This window comes from Bactrocera tryoni, chromosome 1 (genome assembly GCF_016617805.1).
Source record: "Bactrocera tryoni isolate S06 chromosome 1, CSIRO_BtryS06_freeze2, whole genome shotgun sequence".
Classification (NCBI taxonomy): domain Eukaryota; kingdom Metazoa; phylum Arthropoda; class Insecta; order Diptera; family Tephritidae; genus Bactrocera; species Bactrocera tryoni.
This window is the reverse complement of record NC_052499.1, coordinates 42,678,924-42,695,697: the sequence shown is the minus strand read 5'-3', so window position 1 is coordinate 42,695,697 and position 16,774 is coordinate 42,678,924. Positions and strand designations below refer to the sequence as shown.

General features: G+C 35.1%; 2 protein-coding genes across 2 annotated transcripts in view; one reads left to right on the top strand and one right to left on the bottom strand.

Annotated features, from left to right (window-relative positions):
• The window catches only part of LOC120768043 (RYamide receptor), a 368,160-nt gene that overhangs the window by 174,492 nt on the left and 176,894 nt on the right, over window positions 1-16,774 (top strand). The gene's annotated exons all lie outside the window — the stretch shown is intronic.
• LOC120767060 (pancreatic triacylglycerol lipase-like) lies at window positions 1,302-2,484 on the bottom strand. The gene is made up of 3 exons (XM_040092916.1): window positions 2,445-2,484; window positions 2,098-2,371; window positions 1,302-2,025 (listed from the first exon to the last, which is right to left on the bottom strand). The coding sequence occupies exons 1-3, from the start codon at window positions 2,482-2,484 to the stop codon at window positions 1,302-1,304; spliced, it is 1,038 nt and encodes a 345-aa protein (XP_039948850.1).

The window sequence follows — 16,774 nt, the reverse complement described above, 5'->3', positions numbered from 1 at the left end:
GATTATTTAGAAATAGTCATAAAGTCGAAAACGTGCCAAAGCGATAAGCATTTCTAAATTTTAGGTACCACATCAACAACAATGAGTCATTCATTAAGTTTTATTGCGATATTATTTATAAACATCTTAAAAAACCGTTTGAAATAAAATGAATATATTCACCCCAACTGACTCATATATCGATTTCAAATAAGAAAATATGCACCAGAAAATATCACTAAGAAACTTTTTTGATGTCTCTCACTCTTTGAGCTGCTTAATCGGCATAAGTTCTTTAAAATAAAGAAAATCAGTCTATGCTGTATATTTTAGACTCGTGTAATTCATAGACGCATTCATGAACAGTAGTATGTATGTAAATCTGACTACATATACATACAGTTAATCTGGCTAACATATTTTATTTTAGTTATATTGTGACAAAAAAGTACCTGAAAATCGGAAATAAAACAAAAATATCTAATTATTGTTCAATATTTATTTTGTTGCCTTCAAAGCATTTCCCACCAGATGCAATATATGTACTTATGCTAACGTTTGTTCCAGTCCTCGAAACACTTTTCATAAGAACTTTTTGGGATGCCCTTCAGCCATGTTTTTTCTCTTCGATCAATATTAAACGGGTTCCACGGAGCAGCAATTTCAGCTTGGGGAATAAGTATAACATAAACTTAACAAAAAGAGTTGCAATTAACCGATCTTATTTATATGTAGCTCCAGGCCACATATTTATCTGGAAAATACGTCGATTTAATTTCATTAAAAAATCAGATTTTTCGATTTTTTCTGTATAAAGTAGGCGCAATTCTGTATACCATGACGGGACAACTTGTACAAAGTTTTTTCTGATATCTTCATTGCGCACTTTTATTTAAATTGGCTGTGCGGTGTCATGACCGTTGTTCAATTCCCTCACTGAATTGAAAGTAATCTTACCGTAATAACTTCACTGTGAAACTTAAATCTTCTGTCACTTTTCTTAAGCAAGCTAACTGTTTTAAGTGGTCTTCAACATAAACTTTGGGAGGTGGGCGTGGCTTATATCCGACTTGACACATTTTCACATTGAAAAAGTATTGTTGGAGGAAAATGTTTCCAGCAAGTTTGGTTGGGTTGGCTTCATAAATTTTAGAGATAGGTACATAAAATCTATTGGGAGCTTGAGCGGACCCATTTTATTTGTTTTTGTAATAATACAACTCTTTCTTGTTTCTGTATTTTTATTTTTGTTCTTAAAAACAGAACTTTAGGTCTTATAAATATACTTAAAAATATGGCTTACATATAAATATTTCACACGTTTAGGCACCATCGAAACCAAAAGGCGTAGAACTATGCACAGGTACATAATATTCACCAGTCACCACATAAGCATTCGTCACTGTACCCATTTTCACACCACTGTAAAAGCTATCGCATTTATTGTTCACCGCTTTCTTATAGTCATCACAACGCATACTGGAGAAGTTGTCACGAGCTACCGCTTCAGCGTAGTAAGAACAGGAGCATTGATGACTGCAGGCACCAGTTACATCTAAAGGACAACCAGGTTGGCTCTTACCACCGTTTGGGTAGAAAGCGCCCTTACCGATTGGTTTAAGGAAACCCAAAGTACCGCCGTTGGTCTGAATGGATTCGACATAATGAGCATCATTGGCACTCAAACGTTTTTTGGGTTTGTTGTAACTGAAGAGTGGTAAAGCGGGATCCAAACCGACTATAGTGTGCAGCAAGCCCTTCTTAGTATTCTTACCAGCATAACCGGCTACATGAGCACCCAAACTGTGGCCGATCACAACTGTTTCCACCAAACTCATCGCAAAGCTCTCGACCAAATAGTTGATCATGCTGGCCACCTTTTCTCCAGTCTTTGCTACAGCAGCAACAGAGGTGGCATAGTCGACAGAACGTGCGCGTGCCCAATCTACAATGATCACATTGTATTTTCCACTTGCCAACCAAGCTGCGCAGATATCTTTATTCATGTCAGCGGTGTAGCTCTGAATCCAACCGTGAATAACGAATCTGTAGTAAAATTAAAATTAATTAATTAAAAGTTATGCTCATATAGAGATACTTGATCAGTTGTTTGCATACCTCGTTGGATTGCTAGCGTCGAATTCGGATTCGGAAATCGACTTGAAGGTTTCTGTAATCTTTTGTCCTTTTGACGGATTTCTGTTTGTGTACAAGTAGAAAGTTACTGGCACGGGTAACAGGCGACTCTGTACTGCTTCCTGCTTCTCTAATTCATCTAGCATTTGTTCACCCTCTTCGATTGAGACCCAAATGAAAGAGCCATTAGCCTGTGGCACATACCAACCATTCTCTCCGTTTATGCGATTCTCTTCTGGAATGGGCACGGCAGCGACTAAAACGGAATTTATATGAGTCTTGCTGGTTTTTATTCCTTTCAGTACTTTCTGTTGGGTTTGTGTAAATACCTGCCAGACCGCAAACCGCCAAAATCACCAAGACTTTCATTGTTTAAGTTTAATGTTCTACTAATGATCTTTTGGGGAAAGTGAGACAATTTATATTCACTCGGAAACTTCGGTATCTAAGTGAAATTCACGATTGCATCAGATAAAAATTATTAGCTCATTCCATTGAATACGTTATAAGAAATGCTCAAATTATTGATTACGTAGAAAAATATAGCATTATGTCTGGTATAACTGCGTTGCTTTCAACACATGCATTAATTAGATTATCAGATAAGCATTGAATGTTTCTGCGAAGTTATCGTTGCATTGCGGTCCGTTCGGTCAGACGTATATTGTGATATATGTATACATATGTATGTGAAATAGAACGTCTATTCCATCGTCATCGTTTGGGGAATCGGATTCGCCTCCTCTAGATGTTTTACTTTCACTGGCATTCAGCAGGCTGAAGAAGTGTTCCCTCCATCTCTGAACATCAGCCACTAGATTACCCTTTTGGGTCCTACAAGAGTATGCACAGGTCTTGAAAACTTATGTTAGTCGCCGGATCTTTTCGTAAAATTTTCCAGCTGCACAACCTCTTTATACTCCCCCATCACAAATTTGCGGTCTGATGTCAAGTGCACTCTAGCACGTTTGACCGTTGAAATTCGTCGTTAAAACCACCCCATTACAAGAATATAGTTGCCATACTTTGTGACAAAATGTTACATTACAACAAGTTTGATTATTTTCATCTTTTAATTTTTTTTTTTTTATTATTTCAATTTTATATTTCATTTTAATTTTTATTATGTTATTTTATTAAATCCTGAACACGGTATATTGAGTTTGTCACGAAGAGGGAAGCGTCGGAGACCCTACAAAGTATATATATAAATGATCAGCATGTTGAGCTGAGTCGATTTAGCCATGTCCGTCTGTCTGTCTGTCCGTCTGTCCGTCTGTCCTTCTGTCTGTATATATGTATGTATACGAACTAGTCCCTCAGTTTTTAAGATATCGTTTCGAAATATTGCAAAGGTCATTTCCCTTCAAGAAGCTGCTCATCGGACCACTATAACATATTGCTGCCATACAAACTGAACGATCGGAATCAAATTCTTGTATGGAAAACTTCCTCATTTGAAGATATATCTTCACGAAATTTGATATGAGTTATTGTTCATAGAAATAGTGTAAAATCGGAAGAAATTGTTCAGATCGGCTCACTATAGCATATAGCTGCCATACGAACTGAACGAACGGAATCAAGAGCTTGCAGGGAAAACCTTCGCGTTTGACGTGGTATCTTCACGAAATTTGACACGGATTACTGCTTAAGGTAATAATATAATCTGCGAAAAACATGTTCAGATGGGATTATTATAACATATAGCTTCCATACAAACTGAACACGTAGATACTAAAAGAAATGCACCTGTGAAGGGTAAATAAGCTTCGGTGTCGCCGAAGTTAGCGTTTTTTCTTGTTTTTTTATTTTTATTTTATTTTTTTATTTTATTTTATTTTATTTTATTTTATTTTATTTTATTTTATTTTATTTTTTATTTTATTTTATTTTATTTTATTTTATTTTATTTTATTTAATTTTATTTTATTTTTATTTTATTTTATTTAATTTATTTTATTTTAATTTTTATTTTATTTTAATTTTAATTTTATTTAATTTAATTTAATTTAATTTAATTTAATTTAATTCAATTTAATTTAGTTTAATTTAATTTAAATTAATTTCAAGCATAATCTTAGGCGCTATGGGGCGTGTGATAAAAATTTTATAAAATGTCTTATCTCTCTGTCAACAGTTATGATAATGAGTTGACGCACAAAAGGAGGCAGGGCACTTGCCTTTTATCGGTCTGCTGCGAAAGCACTTTGTGGCATACCTATGTACGTACATAAATATCGCTTTAAGTGAATATGGGTACATATGTACTTACACAATAGGTGTAGAGATGTCTAAAATAATGTGCGCATAGACAGCCAAGCAAACAAATTCATGTATACATGTTGACAATTGTAAATATATACTATGTTGCTACTGTGATGAATACTTTACTTAAATGTTTTTCAGAGCACCAATACTTGTGCAAATATACACATATATACGAATATGAATTGAAAGAAGGAAAGTGGTGTTTGCATATATGTATGTATACTCAAAAAAAAATTCCATGTGTAAATTTCATAACTTTCTGTGGCTTACGCCTTGTGAGTGTTGATGACTTTTCAGGCATTTATAATTTCACACCAACAAACATACACGTGTATATGTATATTAGCTTTTGGATGTGGAAGAATTTTAAGTCTTTGATATGTAAAGCTTGTAGAGTTAGAGAACGTGGTTGTGGCTATATTAATAGCCGACTCATTTGCTTTTCACCCACAAATACGCGAATTCTCTCTCCTTCATCGTATTCTACCTCTCCAACAATAGAAATAGCGTAGACAAAGAAAATGGAAGCAAAATATTTAATTATGCAAACAGCGTAGGGAATTTTTTTTCGTGGAAAATTACATTTGCAAACTGTTTAAAATGTTTTAAAAGATTTTTCCATATTCATGGTTTTTATTATCTCCTCTTTAACACTCAGTGCGCTGTGTTTTTAAGCAGATTTAAAGATATACTACAGATACTTCTTACTTTAAGTATCATGCTTTTAAAAGAGTCTCCATATTTATCGGCATTGTGATAGGTTCAAATAAATTGATGTTTTTAGTTAGCGCAGTTTGAATGGATTAAGTCAAATGTGCACCGCTTGTTCGATAATTTTAAAATTTTGAAGATAATTTCTTATTGTCACTCTCATAGAAATCTTCGAATTTTTCACCAGAATATCATTGACCATGTTAAAGCGAAATAGGTAGTAATTTCAGGTATAAGAACCCGCCAACTAAGCTCATGAAGCTTTTAGCGAATCAATATCCATGTTTGTGGTCTAGCGATGTCTTGATGAAACTTAGTCCTATACCATTTGCCAAACCGGCACTCTTTGGCGATTGCTACCTTCACATGGTCAAATTACTGACAGTACAATTCCGAATCAGCAACAGAACTATCAGGATCAGAATCATAAACATTATTCACAATTTTAAATTCGCCTTCACTGAAAGATAACTCTAAAATGTAGCAAACTTTCTATTTGCTGACAAAAGATAGGGGTTATTAAAGATAGTAGACTTAAGGTTTTACGAACTATATATCTATAAAATACAAATTTGTAGTCGCGAGAAATCGTGCGAATAGTTAATGTGCCTTGTTAATATGGCTGAAGACTATAATCTCGTAAAACATCATACATTTACCTGAATTGATTAAAATTTAAGAAGAGTTAAGATAAAGAGATAAGTGAAAAAGGTATTCTCAGGAGCACCACGATCAGAATGTAGTTAGTCAAATCTAACCATTCTAAGCAATATACAGAAAAAAAGAATTTTATCACGAATGAATGATTTATTTTAATCGACAATGAATTTGGTCGATATAGCTGAGACTCTACCAAAGGATTAGATCGTGTATGGGTTTGAGTATGCGGAAGTCAGGGCAACGTGGGTTTTGCGCGAGGTCGCAATCTACCAAAAATCTCTTTTTTACTGTTCTCAGACTTCAATAAAAGGCAGAGACCAATTTAGATGCAGAATGCTAATGGTTTTAGAAAAATGGTATCGGAATGAGTCGACTTCTGTGTTGATTTATAAAGTCGAATTTTGGTATAATTTTATTCTTCTAAAGGCGATGCGACCTTTTTAGTATTTCGACTAACAGTGTGGATCTCAAAGGATTCGTCGTTAGATTTCATTGATTCAATATTCATTAGGGAGCACACTGATAGAATTATGTACTATGTTGTGATCAGTCGGTTTCTTTCTGTCCTACCAAGACAATCCTATAAATTGACAATATTTTTCTGATTGTCAGATAGTGTTTGTCATCTCGAAATATATTTTGCGTAATAGTATATTTTTTATTAAAAAAGTTAACCTTGCGTTGTTGTAGCAGCGATATAAAACGTCAGGTTAATAATTTGGAGGAATGCTGACGAGTTCATAACACTTTGCCAGATAAATATTCGAGTCCGTCCCGGTTGTCATTTGTTATGCTATAATACCCTTAAGAGGTGTATTCTTTTATAGTGAAAAATGGTTTTAAAAATTTTTATATGTATTGGTTTGGATTGGTTAGTTTTAATGACAGCTTTATGCTATACTAGTCCGGTTGGAATAACTTGCTTGGACGTTGTAGTTTTACCTTAGATAACTATATATGTCAAATTTTGTCAAATAAAAAAAGTTTCTATGCAAGACTTTAGATTAATCGGTCAGTTTGCATAGCAATTACATGCTACAGTTGTCCGATATCAGTGATTTCGACAAATGAGCATTATCTTGGTCAGAAAAAGACATTTGCAGAATTTCAGAAAGATATCACACGATATTAGTGGTGAATCGACCGGCTCAAAACGTGAAATTATCTGCCTACCGAAGTGTTCTCTCAATAAGTGTTCTTGATTGATGTAATGTGCGAGAAGTGGCGCCATCTTGTTGAAACCAAATGTCGCTGAGATCACGAACTTCAATTTCAGGCATCAAATAGTCGGTTATCATGGCGCGATAACGGTCGTCATTGACGGTTACGTTCATTTTTGAAGAAATAGGGACCGATGACTCCACCGGCCCAGTTTTTATACCCAGAACAGGGTATATTAAGTTTGTCACGAAGTTTGTAACATCCAGAAAGAATCGTCGGAGACCCTATAAAGTATATATATAAATGATCAGTATGTCGAGCTGAGTCGATTTAGCCTTGTCCGTCTGTCTGTCTGTCCGTCCGTCTGTCTGTATATATACGAACTAGTCCCTCAGTTTTTAAGATATCCTTTTGAAATTTTGCAAACGTCATTTTCTCTTCAAGAAGCTGCTCATTTGTCGGAACGGCCGATATCGGACCACTATAACATATAGCTGCCATATAAACTGAACGATCGGAATCAAGTTCTTGTATGGAAAACTTTCACGTTTGCCAATGTATCTTCACCAAATTTGGTATATATTATTTTCTAAGGCAAGAAATTGTTCAGGTCGGTTAACTATAGCATATAGCTACCATACAAACCGAACGATCGGAATTAATTGCTGGTATGCAAAACTTTTGCATTTGACAAGATATATTTACGAAATTTGGTATAAATTATTTTCTAAGGCACCAATGTAATCTGTGAAGGGTATATTAGCTTCGGTGCAGCCGAAGTTAACGTTTTTTCTTGTTTCTGGATGAAATGGCAGTCCATGAATGTTTTCTGGTTGCTGTTTGCACCAAATGTGGAATTTTTGTTTGTTTACATATATACTGCAGCTATATTTTCTTCATTGCGTGCTGGACGTGATCTATTCGGTCGAATATTATCCAGTAATCAATGCTGGGTCCCAAGTTGGGTGAGATTGTATGCGAATAGTGCGCTCAGCAGCAAACACACATTTTTTATAGAACCCATCCGATCTTGAGTGGAAGCTGCTACATATATACATACATATATGTGTTTAATTTTACCGGTCATCAGTTGAAAATCTGTGTGGCGTTGTATATGTTCCTTTCTAGCATACCCTGAAAGTATGTGATGGCCGTGCGCAACTTTTAGGCATTCTTATCAACAATCTTCCCCCTTTTTTCCTTACGAACTTCGTAAATATCTACAGTGGGACTTCTCTTTAAGTTAGGAGAGATTTTTAATATATTTAATAAATAAATTGGCCACCAATATATCAGGACATCCAAAGCATGCGTGGGCATTTATTCGCTGCTTCAGACGTCGGAAGGTGCCTTCAAATATAAATAATGCAAAAACAAAAACAAATTACAAGAAAACGCACGTCAATTTTATTAATGTTTTATTAAGTGGAAAATTCATTTCCGAAGATATGGCCGAACAAATTGTCCCAAGAGAATGAGCCACTCAAAGTCGAAATGAAAAATTAAAAGCAATCGCCTTAGTGTGTATTTTAGATCGACTCACCGGCGTGCGCACAAGTACTAGTGCAACAAACACGCTAATAAAATAATAAGAGAATAAGTTGTAAAATGCGAAATTGAAAACGCATAAACAAAGTGTTTACACACACTCTTAAAAATAATGGAAAAGAAAAGCACAACGCATCAATTGATAGACAAACCCAACTTGCGCACACACACACACGGGCAAGAGAGTGTTTAAAGTTCGAACTGCCAAATGCCCTTGGCGGGACCGCAGCCAAGCTGAAAATGTATTTGACAGCAGCGCCAAAATCTACGTCAAATTGTCGAAACTTGTGGTCGTGCTTTCGTATTACCAGTAATTGGCTGCGTAAGTAATGTTGATGCTCATCTTTGTTGTGTGAAATGCGGCGAAAGTCGCTTTACCTTTTTCAATATTTCGCACGAAAGCAATTTCCTTTCTTCTTTCAGAATGCTCGCTCGCTGCCCTTGTCTATTTATATTCCTTGCATTAGTGTGTCGTGTTTCAAGTCTTTGTATGTATGTGTGTGTTTATTGTGTTTGAGGGCGTTCCCAGGTTATAAAAATAAGCTAGGTTGGATTTCAGGTGAAATGAAAAAATATACACTCTCTGAAGTCAATATAAATTCGTATATAAACAACTTACATATACTTTATATGTTACATATACATAGTTACTACATACTTGCAAGGTGGAATTACCGAAAGAAACGGCTTTGTTACAGCGGATGAGAAGAAATTATTATAAATGACAATCGAAAATAGCAGAAAAGTTATTGCGCGGCCAGACAGAAGTACCGCTAAAAAGTACGAATGTAGACAAAACTGACACTTATTTCGGTATTCTGCTTGTCACTGATTGTCTCATGTCTCTAATTGTAGTATACTGTATAGTAGTATACTGTATCTGCCAGAATACCAAAATGAGACTCCTGACTAACAGAGTCACTAAACTACAATTGTGACATGAAGCAATCGCGACAAGCAGAATACCGATATTAGTCAACAAAATATTATGGAAAAATTAATTATAGATTGAATTGAAACCAGAACAAGAAGGAAGAACTAAGTTTCGGTGTGACCGCACATTTCATACTCTTGCAACTTGCCAGGTTCAAAGCCAAGGAAATTCTTCTCGTGCAAAAGATTTGTAAGTATTATGGGGTCTAGGACAAGTTTTCACCCGATTTTATGCATTTTACGCAACATAGATGCACCGTTATTAGAGAAATACGCACTCTCAATTTTATTAAAATAACTCATACAATTGCTGATGTATGGGGAATAAAGTCTACTGTAATTTCGAAAATCTTTCAATTATGTAAGAATGTGAGGGAATTGTCGGTCCGATTCAATCCATCTTTTACATACAAAAATTCTACAATTTGAAAGGGACTGTCTCTGAATTTCTATGATATATTTCATAGATTGATTGATATTTTCGTTAAAAAGTTCGCAAATTAAAATTCGGATACCGAATACGCGAGGACTTGAATGGTTTAGGTCTGATTTGGCCAATTTTTAGTTATAAAGTAACCTAGTTTAAGCGCGCTATTCGTGCAAGGTTTTATCTCGATACATTCACTAGGTCTTGATTTGGTTTCTGGCAGGTGAAAATTCAGAGGGAATTTATAGTTGGGTTATATGGGAAGTAGGAGTGGTTGAAAATCTGATTTCGTTCGTCTTTGCACAGAGGAATAGAAATATCAAGGTTACATTAAACAACAAATCTAATAAATATCGGTTGAGTAGCTCTTGAGATATGGCTTTCCGACTAAATGTGTACGGCATCACGCCCATACTAAATTTTTTCATCTTTCAAACCTGTAATCCCTGCTGTAAAATTGAATGCTTCTGGACTATTTATTCATTGATTTATCTCGCTTTTAATAATTTTTAACGGACAGACAGTTACTCGGATCTCATATATATATATATATATATATATATATATATATATATGTATATTTAACCCTATATTAACTCGATAATTTTAGGTGATACAAACAGCCGTTAGGTGAACAAAACTGTTATACCATGTTGTCTGACGCATTGAAGCTAGTATAAATTTCACAAATAAAAAAATTCTATAAAAGAACTTCATTTTGGTCGATCAGTTTGTATGACAGCGTATAGTGTTCCGATATGGGGTTTCCGTTAAATGAGCAGTTTCTTAGGGATAAAAGAATATATGTAAAATAACAAGTAAGTATTTGAAAACTGAGGGACCTGTTTGCGATAGATAGTCAGACTGAAAGATAGACGGAAATGGGTATTTTATACTTGTACATATTTTTATAAGGTCTCGACTTTTCCTTGTGGTTGTTACCAATTTCTTGTCAAACTTAATATACTGTTCGTGGTATAAAAATACGTATGGAAATATACTACTGTGATCAAAAAGTAATCAAATCAATCAATAATCAATTTCAACCTCTTTTAAAAGAGCTACGGTCCAATAAAATGCACTTTTAATAACGCTTTTGCCATTCCTCAAAGCAGTCGGAATTTTCCAGCACCTTTTTCTATTCGACTTCATCTCATTAATCGTGTCGAAACGGTGTGACGCATTGCTCTTTGAGTTTGCTGAATAGTCCGAAGTCACACGGAGGCAAATCAGGCAAATATGGTGATCGGAACGTTATGAGTCGAGTTTTTGGCAAAAAGTCAAGAAAATGATTCATTATTGTAATGAAGGAACCAGGAATTGTTTCCTAATACTTTTAGACGAATAGCTTGATCCACACGCCGCATAACACTCAATTCTCCGTTAGCAGTCTGGCCCGGCGGAATGAATTCACAGCCCAAGACATCACCCAAATCGACTCACCATACTTTTTAATCACAATAGTAGGAAATTAGTTAAAATTTTTATAAGATTGCTTTTAAAAGCGGCCACTCTTTTGGAAGAAAATAAACAAATTGTTTTCGAGTACAAATTTTTGGTCAACAGTTCTTGAAGGCATATTTATTTGGGTTTAAAATCTATGAATTGCAACAAAATTCTTAACCGGTTAAAAGCAACCACTTTTATCAAAGCCTCAACCGTCTTTGCAATGTTTGCAACGGTTTAGCTTACCACTTGTATGTTTAAAGGCTCAGTCCAGCCTTGAGCCCTCACAAAAGGCCTAACTTGAAACTTGTTTTTCTGGGAGTACCGAAATAGAAAACGTATTTCTCTTTATGACGTTGAATTAAATACAGGCGAAAATGTATATTTGTACGTGGTCATTCTGATCTTTGGAACCATTTTTTCAAGGGAGCCTCAACGGCTGACGGTGAGTCGAGAACTGAATGCTATCTGAAATAAAAACGAAATTGACAAAAATTTAAAAGCTTTTACCAAGCAAACAGTAGTACTAGTGAACTGTTAAAAAAATATAAATTAAAGATGATCCGATGACGTTTAACAAAGCTTACACTTAAAAACACAGAAATAGGATTGGCTTCTGTATGGAATTCTTAATTCAATAAATTTTATAAGAATTGTTAAAAAGTATCATAATGCAGATGTTAAATAAGGCTTAAAATTTTGAATATTTTTGAAAAGTTTTTCGCCTGCCTTTTCGTTCATTAATACAATAGAAAATGGAAAATGCTTGAAAATTTAATTCAAATATGTTATTGAAATAAATTAAAATTTTGAATTTTTTAATAACTCAGCTTAAAATAGATTTTAATATTTTATTATTTTCTACTTTCAACGAAATCATGAATTTCTGTTAAATTTTTTGGATTAGTTGTGTTAAAATTTTCTTACCTTTTGCTTCTATCTCAATTTAATTATATTTCTCGAAATATATTGAGATACAAAATATTTTACCGTAAGGCTAAGTTTCATATTCCAAAAGAATCGTCGTACTTTTAGGATTTTTAGGCTTCTTATATGTTTTCGTTTTCTTTCAATTTTCAGTCTATTTAACTCTAACTTAAAATTAATTAAGAGAACTATGTTTATAGTTTCACAATTCTTGGGAGCTTCTCCATTTATTAATTAAGTAAATATCTTTGAACCTACTGAGGTCATGTCAATATGATTGCTATCGTGCGGGTGGTCGTTGACATTGTTCATAGTAAGTATTTGTGTATAGTGTTAGCGAACGAGCTTTACCAGAGAGCATATTTACAAGTGTGGTGGCTTTACATGCAATGCATGTCATCATACATACAAGTACATATTTACATACGAGTATGAATGTAAGCAAGTAGCATGTGTGTGCCACCTTCAGAGTGCTTGTTGTTTACTATTTTGGTATGGAGTCAACAAACGTCCCAGCTGTCACACAGCCAATCAAACTGGCAGACAACGTTTGTGCTCTCAAACGGCCCCTGGGGCTGAATTCACCTGACGGCCGTGTGTTTTCGCTTGCGAAATATTTGGGTTGCCTGTTTATTAACACCAAATACTTGTAAGACGTAGAGGTTCATTTAATGCTGCCAGTTAAAGCGAAAAGGTAGCAGGGTTGGCTTAAGGAATAATAATGTAAGCTCTACTTAGTGCGGTCGAAATTGTAAGCAGTCAATTTTGTGGAAGATTTAGATTATTGGGGTTCCATATGTGGGTATGTGTCTCAAAGTTCCCGCGTTAAATACAAAACTGTAGTTAAAAGTGTAACAAAATCTTAGTAAAATTATGATAAATGGTATAAATGTATGTATACTTTTACAAATGTCTACCTTGGAACCAGCATCAACGCAAACAACAACGTCTGCCTTGAAATCCAATGCATAAAACTGTGGAACATTTTTGGGATTATTGTCTGGGGGGTGAGAGTCCGGGTGACGGTACTAGGTCAGTACAGTCAAACCCTCAAAGGGTTTGGCGTTCGTATGTGTAAGTTTTTTTTATGACCATTTAAATATTTTTCCTTATCTTGATGTTTTTTCGCTTAGTTGTAACATTTTTTTTTAAAATTTTTTTTTTTGTTTTATGTTCACCCCCCCCAGATTATCTGTTACACTGTGTAATCAGTATTTCCAACGGGTGCTACCTTGGATGTCTCTCATCATTCCAGTATCGCTATATGGTGCGGAGATATTGACGAAAACATCATCTGATGAGTTAGTCTTAGACAGTGTTCGAGAGAAAAGGTTTGCGAAATATTTATGGTTTTTTGCACATTGGCGAGATATACGGCGACATTGACATAGTTTAGCGAATCAAGAGACAGCGGCTGCTCTTGGCAAGGTCATGTTGTCCGTATGGAAGAAGGGTTTTCGATTCGGTATCCACCGGTAAAAGCAAGGGTAGAGGAAGGCCGCTACTCTGTTGGGGAGATGAGGCGGCAAGGACCTTGCTGCACTTGGTATCTCGTAAAGAACAAACGACAAGGGCGCAGTTGTTAACTCGGCTATAAACGCGTAAGCGGTGTCTACGCCAGTAAAGAGGAAGCTATATACAAATATATGTATATACATATGTACACAAATATAGTACTGAATATAATATAGAACATAATAATCACGCGAATTACAACAAACTCAGATAAACTTGCTCCGCATTTTATCGATCTCACCTTTCCTCCGTTACCGCTGCACTTAGTCAAACATAAATCTACTATTGGTAATATAATTCACCTTTGTCTCTCTTTTTAACTAGCCACTTAATTAACTTAATAAACCTTCTTTAATGACCATTAGTTATAGCCGAGCGCCAAGAGGTATGCAACGGCTTAGATAATAAACCCACGGTAGACACAATAAATTATTGGTAACACTCTGTGCTATCTATTACCGGCTAAAAGTAATAAACAATGCAAAAAAGTATGCAACGGTGTAGTGCCGAGCTTGTACCGGCATTCGTGTTGCAAAGAAACGCAAGTCAAGTGATTAACCACAGTGGCGTGACGAGGGAAAATAAATTAAAGTGCCGAAGTCAAAATTATGAACATCGAGCTAAATGAATGGAATCATACACATACATATATGTATATGTATGTACATATGTACATATATATAGAATCTATTATATTTTGTATATAAATAATATATTATACACACACATACATACATATATATATTATATAAATAAATCTATACCTACATATGCTGCTTCGAATTTATTGATTATTACTACTAATCACTACCTACATAAATGAATGATAATAGATATAGAAGATTGATTTCATTATGTCGCCTGTCGGTACAACGGATAACTCGAATAAAAATATATTCTGATATCTTGCTGGAACTTCATATATCGAAGCTGTATTCTCTTGTACCTGATAAAGTTGTTATTGTTAATTGGCGAAATGACTCTGGTATCACGCCTTAACCGGGGTTGTTTATAAATATAATATGTGCTATTTAATCCACACCTTCATGAGAAGCCCACCGTACCGATTTGTTAAAAGTTTCAACTTCTTTATTGGGTTTGATTTTCTCCGGTGCCTCTGAAAGAATTCTTCGTATGATTCGTTCAGAAAACGGGTAAATATTGTGAAGCTTCACCTAACCCAAGTTCAGTATTCTTGCAAGCAACTACTTAAGTTAACTCTGGTCCCAACCGCGGTCGTGTGTGGGGAGGAATAGAATACTTCATGTTCAATATAAAACTAAATAATTGCGATTGTTGGTCGAGTTGTTAGTAATATTGGACAATATGTACTCAACTTTGATGTCAAATTAACATAATTAACATATCTAGTCTCTTGTACCTCGTTAATTATTTTTTAAAACCCGAAAACGAATTCGATTATGTAAAGCACATTGGCACACAGAAAGTCAACCAATTGTACGGAAATCAATATATTCGGTATAGAAATCTCCGAAACAATTTGTAATTATGTTGAAGCAAACATTTCCACTTAATTTCGTTGAAAAAACATAAATTCATTCAGTAGGTCGGTGCCCTCATATTCAGCACACAGTGCTTGTAGAAAAAACGAATCGCTTTCGAGCATTTTAAATGAAAAATCATTGCCTAGTTTTATTTCCATGTGTTTTATAAATGAAAAAAGCCAATGACTTTAAAATTTGTGTTCTATAGAAACTTGTCGCAGTTATAGAAATATTTCGATAATTTTAAAACTACATATGACAATTTTAGTGAAATTCTTATCAACTCAAAATATATAAAATGTTCAGAATGACTTGACGAGTTGAAGTCCGGGTGCCAGACTCATCATTCTTCTGTTAAATAAATCTAATGTGCGCAGAACTAATCTCTTCGGCACTTGCTCTGACAGTCGAAAAATTGGTGAAATCCCTGCCCAGTCTATTAGGGAGAGTAACATATTGGTGAAGTATATTGAATATCTTCTTCTGGTGATAGTATATCGTCAAGCCAAAAATTGATAAAACCAGGCCTTTATGCCACATATATCGGTCCGTGATGAGTTATTTTCCTAAAACTGCAAGCACTTGTCTAATATAGAAATTTCCAACGGCAGAAGGTATTTCCACGGCTTCGCACAGCGTTGAGACCTATTTTTGGGTCGATGGATATGTGAAAGGCAAAATTGCGGTATATGGGACGAAGAACAACCTGCAGAAATTCAAGAGCTGTCATTTCATTCAGAAACAATAACGCTTTGGTGTGGTTTGTGGGCTTGTGTCGATCCATACTTCTTTTAAATGATGCCGGTGAGAACGTAGCCATCAATAGCGACCTTTATCCCGTCTGCTATCCGATTCTCTTATGCCATTTGATTTCAACAATATGGCGCTACCCACACATTAATGGATTTATTGATTCGGTGAGCAGAAAATTTCACGTTTTGTGACAGTTGATTCGTCACCGAGGTCGAGTGATATCACACCGTTAGACTTTTTTCTGTCTCGCTTCGATTCAGGCCATGGAGCAAAACATCACGCGTGTCGTCCGCCAGTTACCAGTCGAAATACTCGAACGAGTCGTCGAAAATTGGACGTAGCCGCGGCCAACCTTTGAGAGAGATAATCTTTAAAAAATAAATGCCAAATAATGTTCTTTCGATTGATAATAAAAATTCTCCATTAACTTTGAAGTTTCCGTGTTTTTTTCTTTAAAAAAGTAGGGTTTCAGTATTAATGCGAGCTGTGTGGCTTAACCAGTGCTAATTTCAAGACTCCTTCAATTATCGATAAAATATGTGTATTCCATGCATGACCATTAATCTGGCAAATACTTTGTATTCACACCCTCACTTAATTGGAAAGCATTCATAGATTACTAAAAGGCTCGCTAACACTTTTGAGATTTATTTGAGCTCAATATGTGCGAAAATTGTGAACTTGTTCGAAATTTCAATATTTATGATCATTTAAACCCATTGCCATGCACGATTAACCATTTTTCATACGTATTAAAACATAAATTTATAGCGCCTCCTATTCACTCCATTTGTAAAAATAA

What these genes read in the sequence shown, in the direction of transcription:
- LOC120767060 (XM_040092916.1), bottom strand. Translation starts at nt 2,484, where the DNA reads ATGAAAGTCTTGGTGATTTTGGCGGTTTGCGGTCTGGCAG. An exon ending in GGCGGTTTGCGGTCTGGCAG is followed by an intron (nt 2,372 to 2,444) that starts GTATTTACACAA and finishes ATTCCGTTTTAG; the next exon opens with TCGCTGCCGTGCCCATTCCA. An exon ending in GACGCTAGCAATCCAACGAG is followed by an intron (nt 2,026 to 2,097) that starts GTATGCAAACAA and finishes ATTTTACTACAG; the next exon opens with ATTCGTTATTCACGGTTGGA.